Source organism: Thermobia domestica, chromosome 6, assembly GCF_964235325.1.
Source record: "Thermobia domestica chromosome 6, izTheDome1.hap1.1, whole genome shotgun sequence".
Classification (NCBI taxonomy): Eukaryota; Metazoa; Arthropoda; class Insecta; order Zygentoma; family Lepismatidae; genus Thermobia; species Thermobia domestica.
Window position 1 is genome coordinate 145,881,304 of NC_137459.1, and position 21,911 is coordinate 145,903,214.

Here is a 21,911-nt window from a genome sequence, read left to right on the forward strand (position 1 = left end):
CATAGAAATGTCTGAAAGAGATTGCATGAATTCCTGTTTCCAGTGTTATCCCTCTATGCACATCACTGTATGACTGGATGCCTTGTCCTGGTGAATGACACGAGATTTCTCTGCCTTATAAGGGAACAGTTCACTGGTAAGCTGCATTGATTAGCCTTTTTGTCCACTGCGTAACGTAAATTTCTCATTATACCAGTAACGTCCAACCATAAAGCAGCGTATCATCAACCATAACCTTTCCGCATATTTACATACCCAGTCAGATCGACCTATCGAATTACAGGGACTATAAAGATTTTTTTTTAAATCACATTCTCATGTCTCCTCCGAAGTCACTGCACCTGTACCCTGCAAGATGGCATTCGTGCAGCTTTTGACTTTATATGATGTACGAAGCAAACGAACTTAACCTTATATTTCTTTACCAATGTAAATATTGCGCAATTACACGATTCTCCGTTGCGGTGGAACGTTGTAGTGTTTTTGGTACTTGCTCTATGAGAGACTGTTTTAATTACGCACCAAAGAACACACTTCGCACTACATCGAAGGAAACAACAGAGATGCTCATTTTCTTGGGATTCCACATAGCGTTCATCCCTCTGATATACGGAACTCAAACGTCCAAACCACACTAAGCTTACAATGACGACATTCTCCAATAGAGCATAAGCAAGCGGTTAAGGCAAGTGGCCTGCAACTGGAGCTGGACGTAAGACGATTTCATAGGATTCACGGTAGGAAGATTTTAACCTTCAACGTCAGGCAGCAGAAAAGGATCCTTCAATCCAGATATTATTATTATAGAAATTTCTGTTTACCAGTGGCAGGAAGACTGCAAAGCATTGTACATACAGAGTGAGGCATAAAGTCAGTTAACACCCCTCTAGCACACGAATGGCTTGGCGTTCACACTCGGTTCATGATATATTTGTTCAGGTGGATAATGAACCATATTGCACGACATAGTTGCCGTGACAGCCATCTTGGATCTAACTTCGGATTTTTAAATAGAGAGGGGGCATGTGAGGTATCATTTGACACGAGCTCGATCTCAGGGAAACAGTGGTGCAGTCCATTTTCACCTATCGTTATTAGTTAAGAAGTTATTGCGTCACAAAAGGTGAAAATTTGGCATTACAGTATGTTTTTCTATGTTGTTCCAGGTGATGTAAGATATCGCTAACAATCCCAGAACGAATCGAGATTCTGAAGAACAGCAGTGGACAATCTGCCAGGGTGATGAGTTTGATGCATTCCACCCAGAGGGGGAGAACATCACATGTTGCTGTGTTCAAGTTGAAGTAGTTCGCTGAGACAGGCTCGGTGCATGACAAAGGTCGATCTGGACACCCACGGACCGTTACTGCTGACAAGGCGACAGAAGTGTTGGCTGCTGTTTTGGAAAGCCCAAAACACAGTACTCATCGTGTGGCATCCATAACAAAAATCAGTCAGTGATCCGTGCTACGGGGACTGCATGTGAACAAGTTGCACCCATACAAGCTGCTACTCCAGCAGCGGTTAACAGAGGATGATCCAGATAGGCGAGTGCAGTTTGCTGAATGGGCCACAGAAAGGTACGAGGAGGACCCCATGTTCCCACAACGTGCTCTTCAGGATGAGGCATTATTTTTCGTGCACGGAGAGGTACATAAACAAAATCACCGATACTGAAGTGAAACACAGATCGGCGCCAAGACACCAAAGGCTGGGTGTTGGGGAAAAGGTGATGGTGTGGTGTGGAATCTGGAAGACGCGGCATCTTAAACCGTACTTCATCCACGACACCCTGACTGATGAGAAATATAGTGATTTGCTCGAGGATGATGTGTTCCCTGCTCTCTTGAATGAGGGCCACGGTGGCTCAGTGGTAGAGTTTTCATCTCTGGTGCTTGGGGTCCCGGGTTCGAACCCAGCCCCGCCAAGTGAACTTTGTGGTGGACACACTGCGTGAGTTTCCTCGGAATTCTCCTGTTTCCTCCCACTTTCTTCATTCCACCATTTCATTCCTTACTCATCACAGTCTCCTTTAGCCTAATCGGCATAACGTGGGACTAGGAAGGTGATTCTCCCCCCCTTCCAGCAATACGGGGCCACTGTGTTGTTTTCACGCCGATGGCTCAATAGATAAATTCCGGAACATTGGATAGGGCGACGGGGACCGGTAGAGTGGCCACCACGATCCCCGTACGGCGCTAGACTTCCTCTGAATAACCTGGTTTATCAAGAAACCATCCATGATATCCACCATCTGATGCGACGAATTCTGCAATGTTGTTGAATCGTCGATCCGGACATGCTGTTGCGAGCTCATGCGGATTGGCAGAGGCACTCTGCAGTGTCTTGCTCAGGAAGGACCTCACATACATGTTGTAATACCAAATTTTCACCCTTTGTGTCGCAATAACTTCTTAACCAATAACGGTAGATGAAAATGGCCTGCACCACTGTTTCCCCCGAGATCGAACTCGTGTCAACGATATCCCACATGCCCCCCTCCCATTTAAAAATCCAAAGTTGATTGCAATAAGTCGGCTTCCAAGATGGCCACCACAGCAACTACGTCTTGCAATATGGTCGATCATCCATCCGAACAATATATACACCATGAACCGAATGTGAACGCCAAGCGTTCGTGTGCTATAGGAGTGTAAGCCGACTTACGCCTCACCCTGTGTAATGTATGGAGTCTGGGCCAGGTGCAACGGTTTAGTACCAATGAAAGCAGTGGTCGGTGCAGCAGCAGCACAAGACATTCATTATTTGGTGAGCTAAAATGTACGGGATTACATTCTGCTCATGGTTTAACTTGTAACAAGTCAGGCGAATAATTAGTCGAACTAGAAAATACAGCAAGATACTGGTTCATTTCACAGGAAATCAGTTTCTGGTCAGTGATTAGATCGTTTGCATAAGGAGTGCAGAAACGTCGACTTGAGTGGAATAGCCCTGAAAACTACGAGCTTTGGACCAAAGCGCACTCTTGGAACTATCTACAGTTAAACTGGAGACAGTTATGCCAGCTATATTGTTTCCATTTAACTTTTAGATACACTTCTGGCCGTGTGCACCAACGAAGTTGAACTGTTGAACGAAGGTCATAACCAAGTTCGGTGAAAATATCTGTTGCACCAACAACGTTCAAGGTTAAGTCTCGGTCAAATGTTGGATAAAATTGGTTTTAAAAACTGAAAACTTTGGAGTTTTACGTCCCACGATTATGCCAGTTAGGCTAAAGGAGTCAGTGATGATGAGTAATGAATGTAATGGTGGAATGAATAAAATGGAAGGAAACGGGAGAACCCCGAGAAAACCCACACACACAGTGTTTGTCCACCACAAAGTTCACTTGGCAGGGGCTGGGATCGAGCCCGGGACCCCAAGCACCAGAGGTGAACGCTCTACCACTGAGCCACCGCGGCCCCACAATTGGTTTTAAATCGATGGAATTGAATTAAATTGGTATTTTGAAACAAAGCTGCTAAACAGTCTAAAATCAATTTTTGAAAATAGCACTTGGGTCGCCTATGCTTTTATAATTTAATTTCGATTCAAATACTTGTTCTAAATGCGAAAAAAGGGTTCAAATATGATACACATTTCAAATATTCTCCACAAATCTACTCTTCCCGTGAGCGCCGGTTCTTCAGCCAGTTAATAATTTTATGATTAGCGGAAATAAAAATAATAATTTAATGTTAAAACGAAGGCAAGTTGTGTCATTGTGGTCATCACATTACTTTCTTTATTGTTGTTTTAAGCCAAGGTCCACTGTTTCTTAATTCAATTATCTAAAAATGTACGTTAAAAACTGAAAATTGTGTGCTTGATCGGGAATCAATCCGAAACAAAGCATACTAGAAGTGACTAATAGTAAAACTACATTTCCTGGTGCTAAATTTCACATTACAATTGGGAAGTTTTCAGAATTATGCAGCGGGAAATCTTGACCGACTTTTCCACGATTTTAATTTTCCCCATCAAACGAATTGTGAGATACTACCTTTTACTTATTAGTCAAGAATCCTTTCCAAATATTTTCCCAATTTCTCATTGTAATATTAAAATGTATTCAAACTATACCTAGATCTCTATTAAATACGTAAATATCTCTCAGCAATAATAATAATAATAATAATAATAATAATAATAATAATAATAATAATAATAATAATAATACAAGAGAACAGTTGTTTCGCTAATAACTAGCCATGTTCGATCCTGAGTACACTCGATCTATACCCCGTGGCCTATACATAACACTAAGCATCTTTCCTGTCTATCAAATAACGAAGTGAAAGAAGAAAATTTAATATTATACCTATGTTCTTCCGGCATCATGAGGAAAAATCAGTAAAATAAAATAAATTTAGACAGCCTATGCTCTAGTGTAGCATTTTATAACAATAATCGATATAAAATATTATGTAATAAAATAATTAAAAATAATGTAGTAATTTAATAAAATGTAAAATATAATTGAAATACACTATTCGTAAATTTCTAATCTCTTGTTGCCTTATCTATTATGTAAATGAGAAAGTTAGTTACTTCATCATTCGTTTCAGATATCATTCGACTAGAATTGATGACACTTTTATATAGATCAAAATCTCTCTCGTGCTTTTTTCTTTTTTCAATAGATCCATTCATGTTTATCTTAAATGCAGTCCAAAATGTATTTCTTGCCTTCTTTTGTTTATTTCATTCTTTATATATAGAGAACAGGGAGATGAACAAACATTGACCAACTGGCCTGCACATATGGTTCGCTCCTTCTCAACGGAAGAAGAAAGATATTCTGTTGCAAGTGTACTGAGCGGAGAAGGGTAATAGATCAATTTTCTGGACCCCACCCTAAGGCCGTCATGATATTGCGAAAAGTCTACCACGTAATACACTATGGAAATAACTGGTCTACATATCTATATTTGAAATACCTGTAAAATCAACATTCTGAATGCCGAAACAGATCTGCTGCAACGTAAATTACGAGTACTTTCCACATAATCAATTTCGCAATACAGAGATATAAGATTACAATTTAATCTTCGTACTTGTTGACAATTTAAAGTACAAAATGAGGAAACAAATTCTGTTAAGTTTTCTAATACGTACTGCACTGGGGGTATTTACTTTGGAAAATTAAAATGACACATTAACTTACCACACTAATATAGATGTAACCAACAATTACTGGCCTGTTCCCGCAAATACATTCAATTAACATTCCATGTAACAAAATTTATACTCAGGGTTTCAGATTACGTTCAAATTTGGTAACGTGTAATTATGCCATCAATAGCAAGTCACATGTCTCAAAACTGAAGCTTCCATCCTCTACGGTCCTCCAATTTCTTTGACTTAATGTAAAAAGTGCCACTGGGTTCTCTCGAAGTTTCCTCCCACATTCTGACTCCCAATTCTTTCATAATCATTCACTTCAGAAAATAAATGGGTGTCTCATTAAAAACATCAGAACATTACCATGATCCTTCATACTGAACAGTCCCCTTCTTTCCCAATATAAAATTAACCAAGGAAGCTCTGTCACTTTTTGCGGAGGTCTGTGTTCAATTGGCCCTCACACTGAGTTGAATGGGACACCCAGGTAAGTGGTCAGTTGGTGTGGGTATATCCAACAGACTAAATTGTTGTGAAAGTTCAGTTACACCGTGAACGTGCGTAAGGACAGAGGCACCTCCTCAGAGCGTCACATCAAGTTGCGTATGCTATGAGTTCAAACTCGGGTCAAACGCCGCTGCAGCGGAGCGGAAGATATGCCAGGCCTTTGGTGAGGGTGTCGTGACTAAGCGGATAGTGCAGGGGTTGTTTAACAAGTTTAAGGACGGTGACAAAACACTCGAAGACGTACCACGTGTCAGAAGGCCAACGCATATACAAAATGAAGATCTTCATGCAGCAATTGAAGGGGAACAGTGGCCAGACATATGAAGAACTGGGACTACAATTCAGTGTAAGTGAAGAAACCATTTGCGAGCAGTTCCATCATCTTGGGAAGCACAAGTTGGGTCGATGGGTCCCACATGATTTAATTCCGTGCCAGAAGGCAACGCAAGCAGACACGTGTGTTTCTTTGCTATCTTGTCTGAGGGAGCCATTTTTGGACAGGGTATTGACATGTGATGGGAAGTGGGTCTTGTACGGCGCCGTCATCATTGGTTAGCATCCCATGAATCGCTTCCAAAATAGTCAAATCAGAACTGCACCAAAAGAAGATCCTCTGGTGTGTGTGGTGGACTGCTCGTGGCATCATGAACTGCTACCAGCTGATCACAGCATCAATGCAAATGTGTACTGTCAGCAGTTGAGCTCTGTTCAAGAAAAATTCAAAACTCTGGAGCCAGCACATCTGAACAGGGTTTGCCCAAGTGGGCCCAGCCCGAAAAAAAAAAGTTTTTTTTCGGGTTGGACCCACCTGAAAAAAAAAACTAAAACCCACCTGGATTTTTGAGCTTTTTTGTAGTATATTATCGGTACAACTAACGTGATCACATTGAAAGTGACTTTTTTTTTAGATTTTGGACTTCCCTTGGGCGAATTAGATGCTTTCATGTTAAGAGTATACAACAACATTCAATATTAGACCTATATAAAATTCTGAATGCAGTGAATGAATAAAAAAGCTTACCTTAGCTTGAGATAATTATACGAAGAAATTAATGTATGGATTGTGTTTATAGCCTATTTGAAGTAAAATACGCAATTTTATATTTTAGAAAATACTTGCCGTGAATAGTGTGCTCGGCGACGCCGTGGGACGTTATCCCTCAAATTTGACGAGTTTAAGGTCATAGGTGCCTGTACCACCAGTAAATATGTAAATACATTACAAGCCAATAGTATTATTTCATATATTAGATGGTAACACAAGTAATCTTCAGTAAAATTTGGTTTTCCAACAACAGCAGTTTAGTTCAGTCATCAGTTGCTACTCTTTAAATAAGCATTCTGGAGAATCAACACCAGCAACAGCGTAAAAATTGTCAGAATTAGGAAGCTTAACGCTCGGAGTTCCGAAGACTACGTAACCCTACTATTTCAGGTGCTGAATTTAAACTTCCGTACTAGTGGAAGTGTCGATATACAGTAAAGTTGCATTTTTCGGGGAAAACTCGTTATGAGAAAAGTGCTCGGGAAATTCCTGTAATTGAATGTACAAAGCATTAGAAGTGAATACTTCAACAATAAAACTATTTATTATAAGCTTGAAGATATTTAATTTCATTTAAGACATTTAACTTATAAAATAGGTATAATTTTTGTTAATGGTTTTAAATTAAATTTCGAGAAAGAATCGTCTTGTTAGTGCTAGGGAAATTCCCGTAATTGAACGCGCAAAGTATCGGAAGTGAACTTCAACAATAAAACCATTTACTTTACGATGGAAAATATTTACCATATAAGATATTTTGAAACATTCATTTTATAATACGTGAATTACATCTTTGTTTTAAATTAATATATTTGGTGTTCATACTGTATTTGGCGAACGTTACTGAGGCTCCAGGAATGATGCGTTTGTCTGCCACTACCACACACATTACAGGGTACAACTTTAAGTTTAAATTTTCAGAGTATAAGCACGAGATACACTAAATTTCCTGCATAGATTTTGGCGGCATACCAGCGTAAAATTTCAAAATGGCGGCATTTTTTTCTTTAAATAGCGGGTATCCATGCTACAAAGCGCGATTTTCGGTCTTTTAAAAACACATTTTCAGAGAAGCACGAGACATCAAATTAGCTGTATATGTATTTTGGCGGCGATCCAACGTAAAATTTCAAAATGGCGGTCATTTTTAACTAGCGTGTATCCACGCTACAGGGTGCAATTTTCGGACTTTTAAGTTGAAATTTTGAGGGTAGAAGCAAGAGACATTCTAAATTTGCTGTATAATTTTCTCGGCGATTCAATATAAAATTTCAAAATGGCGGCCATTTTTTCTAAACGGTAGTGAGCAGAGAATTGTTGCAAGTTGCGACAACTACAATCTTAAAATATAAATCACATTTTAACAGTTTTACCCCAAAGACATTGAAATATTTGTAAAAACCCAATTAAACCCGAAAAAACCAATAAAATCCGAAACTACCCGAAAAACCCATATGGGCCCAGCTGTTTTTTTTTTAAATACCCGAGTTTTTTCAAACCCTGCTTCAGAATCGCGAAGTAGCGGTCCTCTTACAGGACAACGCTAAGCCCACATGGCTAGGATGACCAGGGACTCATTCTATGCCTTGGATGGGAAACGCTATTGCATTTGCCATACTCTCCGGACATTGCACCGTCCGATTATCATCTGTTCCATTCCTTGCATAATCACCTTAGAAGACGTCAGTCCAAATTCCTAGTAAAGGTACAAAATGCACTTGATACTTTCTTCGCTTCACGGTCCACCAATTTCTACCTCGACGGAATCCATAGCCATCCATAACGTTGGCAGAAGGTTGTCTATGCTGATGGGGACTATTTTTGATCTTTCAGGTACGATTTAGATATATCGATGTTCAAACGTGGTGGGTGAAAAAGAACTTTCTTGGTTACCTTTATACTTCCTATAATCGTTTCAACTACGTTCATCCCATATTCTTTAAAGTTTTCCCCTATCTTAATCTTCGTTCAACATTCTGCTACAAAGAGCCACAATCTGCAAAGCACGTACATTTAACTCCTCTTCTTTCCACCGAAATAACGCTTCTCTTACGTAGTTTTTGATATTCACTACTGATACGGTAAGTGACATTCTTGTCAACTCTTATTCCACTTGCACCTCGATCTATAATTTCTAGTTACCCGTTGGTTCATATGCAAGTTTATTATGGTCTTATTTCATTCCAACTTGCCTAAGCACTTCGTTCAAGATATTTACTGGTCAGGAGCCTTTTATAATTAAATCGTATGATTCACTTTCTCCGATAAACTTTTCACGGATTACCCAAATACACTGCTTGACAAATGCGAAGGAACAGTTCTATTTTTCGGAATAATTCAGAACAGACATTGAAAGGAAAAATGAAACGCAGTATATAAGCAGTACATAGTGCGCAATTATTCTAATGGAAAATTGTACAGATTGCGCCACATGCAAAAAAAAAAAAAAAAAAAAAAAAAAAAAAAAAAAAAAAACGAAAAAGATGTCCTTTGGATCATGTCCAAACAGCGAAGCAAACTGTCTTCCTGCCAAAAGGGTACAGATATGAGTACCTCAGTAAGATGTGTGACCTCCTCAAATACTAATGCACATTCTGCATCTGTTATTCATGCTGTCCATTAAACTAGTGAGGAGTCCTTGAGAGATATCACCCACTCCTCCCGCAAGGCGTGTGACAGTTCTTGCACGGTTCGGGGAGGGGGAGTTCTTTGAGAAACACGTTTGCCAAAGACAATCCAAACATTCGCAATAGGATTAAGGTCCGGAGAGTACACAGGCCATTGCATACGAGTAATATCTTCAAGTGTTCGATACTTCAGCAGTCCCGCATGGGAAAGCGAGTTTTTGTCCATAAACAGAAGGTCCGTACCCTACCGCACCTCAAACTAATACGATTCAGAAGAGGATCTCTACAATGCCGCTGCGAAGTCGCACTATCTCGCTCAAAGATATGAAGCGGGAGTTCTGTCAATGTGACTGCCCACACCATCACACCTTTGCTATAGCGACCACGTTCATGAACATTCTATTATGCACGTGTTCCCCGCTCTCCACAGTAACTGGTGGCTAGAATCACTTCTCACAGTGAAACGGGACGTCGAAAATCACTGTAGATCACTGTTGCTGATCCCAACCAACATGTTTCTGACAATTGTAATCGTTCGCGACAAGGCGTGGTGGAAGTGGGATGCATTTAACAGGCTTCTGTCCATACGAACTAACCTGATTTAAGCGCTGCGACATTGTTCTTACAGACATGTGTACCGGTACCGGTTGCAGTCTAGAGCTATCTGAGTGCGGTTTTGTTCCTTTTCGCCACTAGGGATACATATCGATCGTCTTGGGGTCATTCCACGTCAATTCAATCAAAATTTTAGGGAAATTAAACCACTATCTCAGATTTGGATGAAATTTGGTAGTGTTATAAAACTTTTTATGTTAATTGCAAGTATGTAAATTTTATTGAAATAGCATCAGCGGTTTAGAAGTTATTGCATTTCAAAACTGAGAAGAAAATCCAGGTTTAACGGTCGCGACATATTTTCTCGGCTTAGAAGAACACTAAAACAATCATATTTCGGTTCCTATTAATGCCAGAAACATGATTCTTTTTTTTTTATTTAGATTGTCTTGAAGTTGTTTACACTTAAAAACACGAAAATTTACCTTAGAGCTGATAGAAAATTTATAATTATTTGAAACGTAACATTGATAATGAAAAAAAAAAAACAAAAAAAAAAAACGCCATTTTGTAAATTTCAAACTTTTATTTCTCCAAATCACCATCATGGATTTCAATGAATTTGTTTTTGTTTGAAAGCTAGTTCAACATGCATAAAAATTGTGATGGGCCATCCAAGCATTGACGAGATATCCCAGTCAGTGTTGCTAACTGATTGCGAAATAAACATTTTCCAACAACTTCAATACGATTTAATATATTCACCCCAAAATTGGTATAAGTACTCTTCGGTATCCTAGGAACACGCCTGTGAGCATTACCGCTCCTCCCAAGCAATCCAGTTGTCAGGGTTACCAGCCAATTTCAGGTTTGCCTGTCACAGCGTTAGACGTATCTGTGCCACATTTTGCAGTAACCTTATTACATCTATTTTCACTATACAAAAATTGTGATGAGTCATCCAAGCACGGATAAGAAATAGGGAGTTTCGAATATTTATAGGTACGGGAAAAAATACAATAATCTAAACAGTAAATGAGCATTAGCATTTCTAAATGTTAATCAGAATAACTACCAAAGAAGCAAATATAATAAAGCTTGATAGTATTATAGGCCTCCATGTTATGGCGCACAAAATAAATCTTCGGTTTTGCTGTAATTAGATATTAACATCAAGTACTTTTTGTACAAGTTTCGCACGCTGGTGTAACTACTTGCAGAGACTTTGGAGATAGCTGGTATGTTCTGCCAGTCTCAGTTGTTATATCAACTTTACATAAAATGTGAGTCAACGGAACACAAAAGGAATCATTTTCAGCCCAATAAAATTAGGGAGATAAACCATGGGGATATAGGAAATTTACTGATATATCGCCTTCATCACTATTCACTAACTAAAATCTTCATTTAGACCTGTACGCATCGCTCCAATCTTAATCGACATTTTTTTTTTTTTCCAAAATAATGCATTGCACGTGTTCCCGGAATAGTTTTTGCTCTCAGAAATCTTTGTTGAAGTAGGGCACGAACAACAACCATTTCTTCTTTGTACACAAAGAAAAACAGTGCTAATGATGATTTCTTCATAGAAATGAAACACGGGCACATTTATTTATTTGATCAGACAATGGTCTCTGAAGGCTTGCTTTTGTCACAACCCGGTTAAAAGCCCCACCAATTCCATCGCAAGGGGACTTTCCAAGGCTGGTAGCAAAAAAAGACCATTCTGCCACCATACCATGGAAATCAATTGCGTGGAAGTAAAGATTTAAGAAAGCTTTGCAATTTTTATATTGGGCTCCACACCTATCAGTGAAATATTCCACTTTTGTTAAGCGAGGAAAATTTTGTTTTAAATTCAACATTACCAGTTTCTGTGTTCGAAAGACTGTTGGTACGTCATGTTCCATATCATCTGAAAGAATGCAGTAATTTCTGTGTTAAATAGTCATAATTAGTTGGGGGAATCACATTGAGATAAAATAGTTCCCTTGATTCTAACAATAACTGTATATTACATTAGAACAGCAGTACAAGATTTTACTTGTTATAGATATACTAACTGATACGCCCTCCGTTGTGCGGGGTAAGCAATATTTGTAAGATCTTAATTAGGGTTATTTGCTCCACATGGATTCGTATATTTGTAATTTCGCACGCAATAATGCAGTGTGGGCACAGATACGTCTAACGCTGTGACAGGCAAACCTGAAATTGGTTGCCAACCCTGACAACTGTGTTGCTTGGGAGAAGTGGTAATGCTCACAGACACGTTTCTAGGATACCGAAGAGTACTTATACCAATTTTGGGGTGAATATATTAAATCGTATTGAAGTTGTTGGAAAATGTTTATTTCGCAATCAGTTAGCAACACTGACTGGGATATCTCGTCAATGCTTGGATGGCCCATCACAATTTTTATGTATGTTGAACTAGATGTTGAACCAGCTTTCAAACAAAAACAAATTCATTGAAATCCATGATGGGGATTTTGAGAAATAAAGGTTTGAAATTTACAAAATGGCGTTTGAGGTTTTTTTTTTTTTTTTTTTTTTTTTTTACCTCAATGTTACCTTTCAAATAACTTGATAAATTTTCTATCAGCTTTGACGAAAGTTTCCATGTTTTTAATGGTAAACAACTTCAAGACAATCTGAATATATATATATATATATATATATATATATAAAAGGATCATGTTTCTGGCGTTAACAGGAACCGAAATATGATTGTTTTAAGTGTTCTTCCAAAACGGGGAAATAATCTGCCGCGACTGTTAAACCTGGATTTTCTTCTTTTTGAAAAGCAATAACTTCTGAACCACTGATGCTACTGCAAACACACTTGTAATCAGAATAAAAAGTTTTATAACACTACCAAATTTCATCCAAATCTGAGAGAGTGGGTTAAAAGCCTTGGTTGAACTGATGTAGAATGACCCCTTGAGGTGATCTTCCTTCCACGACCACGCTTTCGCATCGCATTTCCACCTTCCGTGGCCTTTCTCAATCGCGAGATGACACTGACATTCCCATTGCTGCAGCCATGGTAGTGACATTTTGACCGCTTCCAACCATCTAACTGCACATCCACGATCGTACATACTCAAATGCTCTCGAAGCCATTTTGCACTTAATTATTGCTCCAACACAATTTCACAGAACTGGGCTCCACCATCTACATGTCAAACACCTTACTACCTACACTTCCGGCTGAATACCGAGCTTTAGTGCACTGCCTTTTATACAGATAAAAGGCTCTACTCAAATATGCCCTCTGCACTGCATTTGACTGTACTTGGTCTGCTGCCGGGAATCCTACGTGCCGCAAGTTAAACGGCGTGACAAACATCTTAGCATTTGAAGGCGGCGCTCCAAGTTCCCTTTAAATGCTGCTAGTAAATGAGGCCAGCGGTATTGCCATGTTTATTTTGTACACATCCACGTCTATCCTTTACCACCTGATCGTGCTGTAGTTCGTCTGCTTAGCCATAGCCATAACCCTTAACACTCGACAACGTCGCGTCAGAGCTTGCGTTTTATTCGTTTAGCTGAATGCTAAGATGTTTGTCACAGGCTTTAGTTGTTCCCTAGCAACTGTCAAGCAGCGTAAACTGTTGAATGTCACATTTCTTCTCTTCAATATTCCCAATACAGCTTTGACAGCAGGTAATATGAAACTAATAGTTATACGTCACTTCAGTATCTCCAAGCTTTTATTAGTTTATAATTTCGATTAGCACTGATCTTGCTCGCCATAACGTCTGTGTTTCACTGATACCTGGTCACCTCACATCACGAAAGTATCCAGTAAAAGACAGACGTTATAGATCAAGATGAAGGACTGATCGAAAGTACACATTATGCTTGTTTTATCCAAGCGATTGTGCAACTGCTGAGCTTTCTGAATCAAATGTGTTTTATCCACTGTGGTGCAGATCTTCAACCGTCACGGACTGAAAATTCGCCCGTTGGTGACTGTAATCCGCGGTGGGCCAGCGTTTTCTATTTACCTTGTGTCATATGGGATCTTTTATCCACATTGGTTCGGCTCGCCAACCGCCCGCAGCCCTGCCAACGCCCAAAGTCACAGTTTCAGTTGCTTGTTTGAAGTGAACGAATATGCAAGAGACTAAGTGCGAGACTGTGCATTTGAAACAGCGCCGGATTTATTTTATATACGTTCGCAAAGTTTAACCATTAATTCGTCAAACGAAAGTTATTGACACTACGAAGTTTCAAAATTTAGCATAGTCTTCCCGGAGTTCTCCATACAAATCCCTATAAGGACCATGAATATATCTAGTATTGACATGGACAGCACACTGTCTTCCTTAACGTTTTTTTTTTTTTTTTTTTGTTCTTCTTTATTTCTATCTTATACAAATGAAGACCCACTAGCAGGGCCGGATTTCCATGTTTTGCGCCCATGGGTCTTAGCGAAATTGCCGCCCCTAACCACACCAATCGCACCGCTCTCCAAAACTTCAATTCTACTGAATCCACTTCTTAAATTATTTTACGTTTGCTACTAAATTATAATTATTACAATTTCTAACTATTATTAGTTATTACTGTTCTTATTTCTTATTACTCATTTTATGAATTATATTTTAATTCATATATATTTGGCCAGCATTTAGAATAGCTTCATTAAAACTTACCTGACTTGTGCCTAACCTATTCAACATTAAATGAAGTGGCGGATTTAAGCCAGGGCCGGGGGGCCCAGAGCCCCCAGCTTTTTCAGTGACGAAATAATTTAAGCTATAATTTATATATTTTTGAAAGTTTATATATACCTATCATAGTCTGGGTATTGGCTAGCCCCCCTAGTTTTTACCTTCTAGATCCACCACTGATTATATGGTGTAAAAGACAGCAAAATAAAACAATCCTAAATGATATAAAGAGTTATATTACCGGTATTGTACCAAAATTCACAAAATGACGTTTTTGAAACATTTGTGTATCAAAACTGTTTAAGTCTTGCTTTGACATTGGCAAAATTAATAACGTCATCAAAATCAAATCAACAGTCAAATCATTTTCGATGGCTAAAACAGCTAGATGAACCAGTCTCTTCTGAGAAAGTAGATCTCAAAAGAATTTTTGATTCTTGATAGAACGGATAATTAATTTTCCACCGCACAGTTAGTTATTGATGTACACTCATGTCCAAAATGATTGTCGCATAACCGTCTTCTTGTAAGAATATAATTTGATAATGATTTTGCAGGGTACTTTTAATACTGATACTATGTATATAATCGGGAAATGTACATTTGTCGTAAATTTCATAGAAAAAGAATTATAAATACGAAAATTAGAATGAGAAAAAATAATGTTAAATGGATAAGAAGGTTTAATTTTCGTATTATTCTTATTTACTGCTCTTTTGACATGAAATTTGCCACATACATGTCTTAGCTGATAATACACATACTAACATTATAAAGAATACCAGGAGAATTTATCAAATTATATTACTATAACATTTATAGATATGCGACAATAATTTTGAACATGAGTGTACATAAAAACATTTTAAGGCAAATACTTATGTCAGGATACAAGTCCTGAAGATTTTTCGATATGAGAAATCGGTTAAGATGTGATAGTCACATTTCTTCAGCATTTCTCTTGAACTAAAAATCTTCTTCAATGAAGGCATTCAACAACAAACAGATTCCTCGATGTCAGCTGCATACACTTCCTGCAGAGAAGTCGCTGCTGTGGTGATTTATTCGGCACTCAGGTAGCATAGATTTGTTGAAGAGGAAAGTCTGCTGAGAAATTCACTGTAGACTGATTTACTTGTCAATGACCACAACAAAGGTTGATTGAAGGCTATGATCTGGGTTTTCTTTCTCCTTTTCCTCTTCTGATTTAAAGAACTTCTTCCTTTTTCTTAAGCTTTTAGGACTGTTTCCTGTGCATTCACCATCAGTTTCAAGAACAGTTCGGACAGTCTTTGGTCCTCACGTTATTTTATAGAACTTAACCATACCTTTCAGTTTATCCACAAATGTAATGAGAGATGTGAACAGACTCACAACTGTAGCTACAGTTATATTATGGAATTGAATCTTTTCACTCACAGAATTAGATCCTCTGAGAATGTCTCTCCATAAGGCTGCCATAAACGAAGTTTCAGGAGAAACAAGTTTTCTTATAAGCCCTTTAGCTTTGGTCTTTGCCTTTTTATTTCCACACTGGCTGAGAATCATACACTTGAGAGGCTTTTCAATTGCTTTAAAATCTCTCTTGAAGCTTTTGCATGCATCATCCCTGGCGAACCATCTTGTTATGCTCAGTGACTTGATTGAAATGATCTTATCGTCAAGGCTTGAAAAATGATTCTAAAATATTCCATCGATGGGTCGAGGATGAAAAAAATTATAGTTCTTGTAACAAGTCAAAAAATGATATTGAGATATGATAATATTCTGCCGCGCCAGATCCTAATCTGCTACATTATCGTAGTCAGTCATTAAAAAAATTGCTTTCGCTTATTTTATTCAGTCATTGATGAAATATGTATTTTCAATAGTTTTATGTTTTTTTTTTTTTAAAAAAAACTGCCGACCCTCGAAATTTGAAGCCCTGGTCCCGAGCCCATGCCTAAATCCGGCCCTGCCCACTAGCTCTATTTCATTCGATTACAAAACTCCACCGATTGGTCGATAACACTGCTTTGATGTACCCCCTTCTCCACGATTACCAGTAGCGTCAGCAGACAAGCGAAGTGAAAACGGCACTAGTGAATCCGCGGCGTCAAGCAACCGCATGGATTAAACCAATCGGAAGAATAAAAATCGCACAAATACAAAAGTAGATTTATAAATTAGTTAGTTATGTTGTCTTTAAAAATGAATAACTACTTTTCAAATGGATGATTCGTCTACAAAATCTGGTAATCCTGGTATAATTATATTTCCAGCACATACAAAGCAGTCTTTTTACTCCTTGAGACCACAAATTCTTCGAACAGGTACATTACTTGCCTAAGTAGCTTCCTATTTTTCATATTCCAAAGCGATTCTCGAATTCACTGAGTAAACTTCTTGTACTCTTTACTAGTTTTTCATCCTTAACGTTCACAGTACGCGGTAGGCTCTGTGCGGGTTATTTTCAGGCCAATATTTTGTTTAAACGCCTATCAATTCCTTGTTTTTTTGCTCCTGTAAAATTAAACTAAAGGAAAAACAATGAAATGGGGATGTTCATCCACACTTTAGACAATTCTATACTCAGCTACTTACTGAGAGTTTTAGTAGAAACTTTCGCCGCCCGATTTCCTATAACTTTTACGTTGATATTTTGTTATTTTGCAAGATACTCTCCGCAATGTACTCACAGATAAGCCACTTGTTTCACTTTGACGGTACAAAGTATGGGATTGGGAAGGGGGAGATATACAGGGTGACCCAAAAGTAGTCATACAGTCCCACAAAGTATGACAAATTAAGAAATTAGTTTATTTGCTTCTGCTTGTTCTAAGTTTAAGGTATTAGTAAAAAGAGATTAAAAACCAATAATATAGAAAACTCAAGTCACTTCTCGTATGGATAACAATAAGTAAATTACATAGAATGCCATGAGCCGGTCAGTACGAGACTATACCAATTTTTGGACCACACTGCATTAAAAAAAAAAAGAAAAAAATTGTCTATTGTGACTTAACTCTTGAACCGCCCAACCGATTTCGATCAAATTTTCAACACAGATGAAGTTTGGACCTGTAATGGTTATCATCACTTTGACGGTGCAACTTAGGAGAGAGATTTAAAAATGATCGATATTAATATCGAATCCACAGTTTTCGCGGTCGCTGAGATGATTACTGATATTGTCGATGCCATTTAAATCCATGCTACTAAAAAGAAAACAGCATATTTCACGGATACCAAACAGACTAGATAAGGAGTTGTGCATTTTTAACCCAGTGAAGTGGGTAATCGATCATAGTATGATAATTACTGTTGCATCTTCACAAATACACACATTACTTTCGGTAATCTTTTGTCATCATTCAACAGTATTGACTCCATACCAACACTATATGAAATTTTGAATTACGTTCCAAAACCGCTTTACTGGGTAAAGAATTTAAAATTGTGTGTGTACTATGCCCTGTACTGTATTGTACAGATGAAAGGCATACCGTATGAACTTGAAATACCTGAACGTCCCAATTATAGCGTTCTGTGTACGTCACTGCAGGTTCTTGTGTTCAATTTGTGTTGCCGTATATGGCATTGTGACTGAATCTGTACTGTTCGAATGTATTTTTAGTTGCAACTCCAGTACCACGCAAACAACGGCATGTAATATACTGAAATACAAAAATAAAAGTGCTCTCAGTAATCAGCATTTTCGCTAATCCTGCGTCCCTTTGCATAAGAAATTGCCCGATTGACAACACTGTAGTGTAACTCAACCATTCCTTTCGAAAACAAATGCACAGGCTACATACTACTGGGAAGTGGTTAGCTGTGTCGAATTAGTTAAGCGGGATGGAAGTATCAAGAAAGACGATTCCAACGAAAGCCATCCTTTGCGAGGAAAGAATCTTATTCCATTTTCCAAGCTGGATACGGCAATACTGCGACAAATTTTTGTAAACTTCGTAAAAACTGAAAACTATGCCCCCTGCGAGTGAAAAATTTTACTTCTTTTAGACAACACTTCTTCAAAGCTTTACACTGCCATTACAAGCATGTAGAAAGCGAAATAAATGCGATTTTTTAAATCAACACAAGATAGAAAACCAAACTGACATGAAGAGGAACTGCGACTCCAAGGTCACCCAAAAGACCCAGAACACAAATTCCAAAACGCTTGAGTGTGTTTGGATGTGTCAGGTATCGTTGCTATACCCTGGCCGGCGAACTATGATTTCTGACAGCTCAGAACGCGAAGACGACTAAGGAGTGCGGTATTCCCATGTGCTTCTCGCGCAAGGGGAGAATCATCTGCTTCCTCGTTGAGGGTGAGAGGGGGTGAGTGAAAGTTTGACAATGTGCGGTGCTTACCATGGAGACGCGACAGTTTCTGAGACTAAGACTGGTTGACCTGCTGTCTTCTGTTCGCTCGCCGTGGCCTTGTGCAAAGCTATCAGAAATCATCGTTCACCTGCCAGGGTATAGCGCTCTGCAGCTTCCAGTGTAAAAGATGAAGGATGTGAGGCATTGATTTTAGATGAGCGAACTAGTAGTGCATCAGCCTATAACGGCGATGAGTTAAGGATGGCTTGTGTACTTCAACATACAAGTTAGAAATAGGACTGGTACGGAATGCACCAGTAACCAAACGTATGCCAAGATGATAGGCAGTGTTCAGTTTGGGTTATGTACTCAGCAGTGGATCCATAAGCAGTGCATACATAGTCCAACTTTTAATTAGGATACGATACAGTCGTAGAATAATGCAATGGGCACCTCAAGAAATATGGAACAATTTAAGATTGAGCGCTCGTAGACAGGAATATTTTAGCTCTCATAGCTCGACTGCCCAAGACACCCGATGATCCAATTGAAGGCTTAGAAATCGGATGTTAACGAAACTCAAGCATGTGCGACTCAGATAATGATCTGGATTATCTGTGCAATTGCGTAAAGGACAAAGTGGACAGTCTTGTCGATGGAGAAAGAAATCTAATGGTCGTTGACCAACGTGAAAAGCCTGCAGAGTGAGTTGTAATTGTAGAACGTAACACAGAGCACAAGAGCGGCAATAAATTACCAGGACGTCCACATGCAACAATCCATGAACGGGAGATTTTTGTAATACAGCACCGTTTATCGCCACACCCGACTCACTTCAGACACTACCTCGTGCAACGAGATTTTCTTGCTAGAAGCGGTCGGAGAGTATGGATCCTACAAGAAACTGGTGTAGGCCTCGTACCGCTCCCCCCCCCCCCCAAGTAGCAGACGTAAAGTACTATAAAGCCAAGTCGTGTCAAAATCCTGTCGAAGATCAAAGATGGTCATCAGATATTGGCGATGGCGAAAAGCATCCTAAACTGTACTTTCAACATTAGCATGTAAGGAAACAGAATTTTCTGAAACTACACAGGGATTGCAAAGCAACATAGTTTCCAAATACAACACTAAATGTGCATTGATAATTTTCTCCAGTAACTTGCATAAGAGCTGGTTAAGGTAATTGACCTATAACTGGAACTGTAGGTAGACAATTTCCCAGATTTCAGGATAAGAACAACACAAGTTTCGCTCCAGGCAGTAGGAAAGGATCTTTCAATCCAGATACGATTACCAAAGTCTAAATGACGCTCTTTACCAGTGAGAGGAAGACTGCGAAGCGCAGCATAATGCAAGAAGTATGGTTCAGATGCAGTGATTTTAGTAGTGAGAGCCATGGTATATATATATATATATATATATATATATATATATAAAACAAAAAAACAGACAGATGGTTTGGGCATGTAAGACCTCTGGAATATGCAGCTCACCGGGTGGATGCTACATAACTGAATACGAAACGAGAGCCAATGACCAAAGTGGGGATACTGCATTAAGAACGATATGGTGCAGTGTGGTCTCAGCGCAAATGACGAGATAGAAACAGGCGGAGGACAGCGATGCACAACGACCACCACAGCTAACTGGGGAAAAAAGGCTTAGAAGAATAATTTTAAAACCACGCATTGTACAGTAACTGAACAACTATATTAGGTGATTAATTTTTCGCCAATATTTGCTTCGAAACTAAGTTTACCCACCTAACATAATATATATATATATTGGAATTTTGCAGCACATTCATGGCTTACATGTATATCGTAAATGTGCAACAACGATAGTGCCAAAACCATCTACTACCGTTGTCTAACGAAATATCATAGCGATAAAAGTTGTTTGCCAGGTCCCGCACAATAGTCCCAGCTTAGTTTAAGGTTCACCATACTTTTAAAAATATAGTTGGTAGCTAGAGAACTACTATAGAACAATTACTACATGATTGATTTGGGATTATAATCACGCAATTGAACGATTCTCCTGGCAACTTTAAAGCTTTCATTATATTTTACCACACAGGTAATAACCAGACCAAGTCTAGAGAAAAAATGCCATCCCACATACACTACATTCACACTGCCTATTATCAATACTATTGGAGACAATTCGTAGGAATAATTTATCACAAAATGTACTAAGAAAATACTAGTCACGTAGCAATTGAAGTATCAAACCTAAAGCAAAAATTACATCAACCAGTTTTTTTTTTCTTTCTTTCTTTTATCTTTCCTGTTGAAAACTTCGAAACATTTGTCTCATTTCGAGAAAGTATGTATCAAACAGGGCCAATCCACAAGCACGCATTACTGTTAAAATAGAAGTACGTGCGAGTTATTTGTCCCGAAGCCTAGCTTCTACTTTCTTCGTTTACGTATATTTTGCGGTATTTTCACTTTACAGACCACGATAACAAGGCAAACAAGAGTATAATCTTTTAAACACGGTATCCAACTTAAAATTACAAAACTATGCTTATACCGAAGACGCACTTTAGTTAACGCCAGAAATAACAGGTCCTTTCATATAAAAATTACATAATAGCACAGCTTTCAATGAGGAATTTCGTTTCAGACCCTAAAGGACATGTTAAAAGAAAAGTAATTTTTAGAACAAATCACTAATTTAACAGATTCGTACGCAGAGGACCTAGTCATGGCAAGATTATTGACAATACTAAACAGTGACAACTTGACATTTTCAGTTGACATGTTCAGAATATGGAAGACTAATTGTAGTACATAAGACAATGAATATATCTTACCCATAATGTAAGGATCATCCACCAGAGGATAAAGAAAATCTGTCGTCTGAACCAATGATAAGCCGCCATGCCGCAGTGGAGTCACGGAGGAATCCATACCAATTCCTAAGGGAAAAAAAAAAGGAACATTTAGCCACGAAATTTCAAGTATATAAAAAAAGCACTAGGAGTCAAAATTCTATAAGGACAACTTATCCTAAATACAGATACAAAAACATGTAGAATACCTGCAAAGTCCA

General features: G+C 38.5%; 1 protein-coding gene across 1 annotated transcript in view; it reads right to left on the minus strand.

Moving 5' to 3' along the window:
* The window catches only part of Sps1 (inactive selenide, water dikinase), a 98,328-nt gene that overhangs the window by 48,994 nt on the left and 27,423 nt on the right, over positions 1-21,911 (minus strand). Inside the window, exon 2 of the mRNA XM_081762181.1 lies at positions 21,673-21,777. Within this exon, the coding sequence (XP_081618307.1) occupies positions 21,673-21,777 (105 nt within the window). The remainder of the gene's footprint in view (positions 1-21,672; positions 21,778-21,911) is intronic.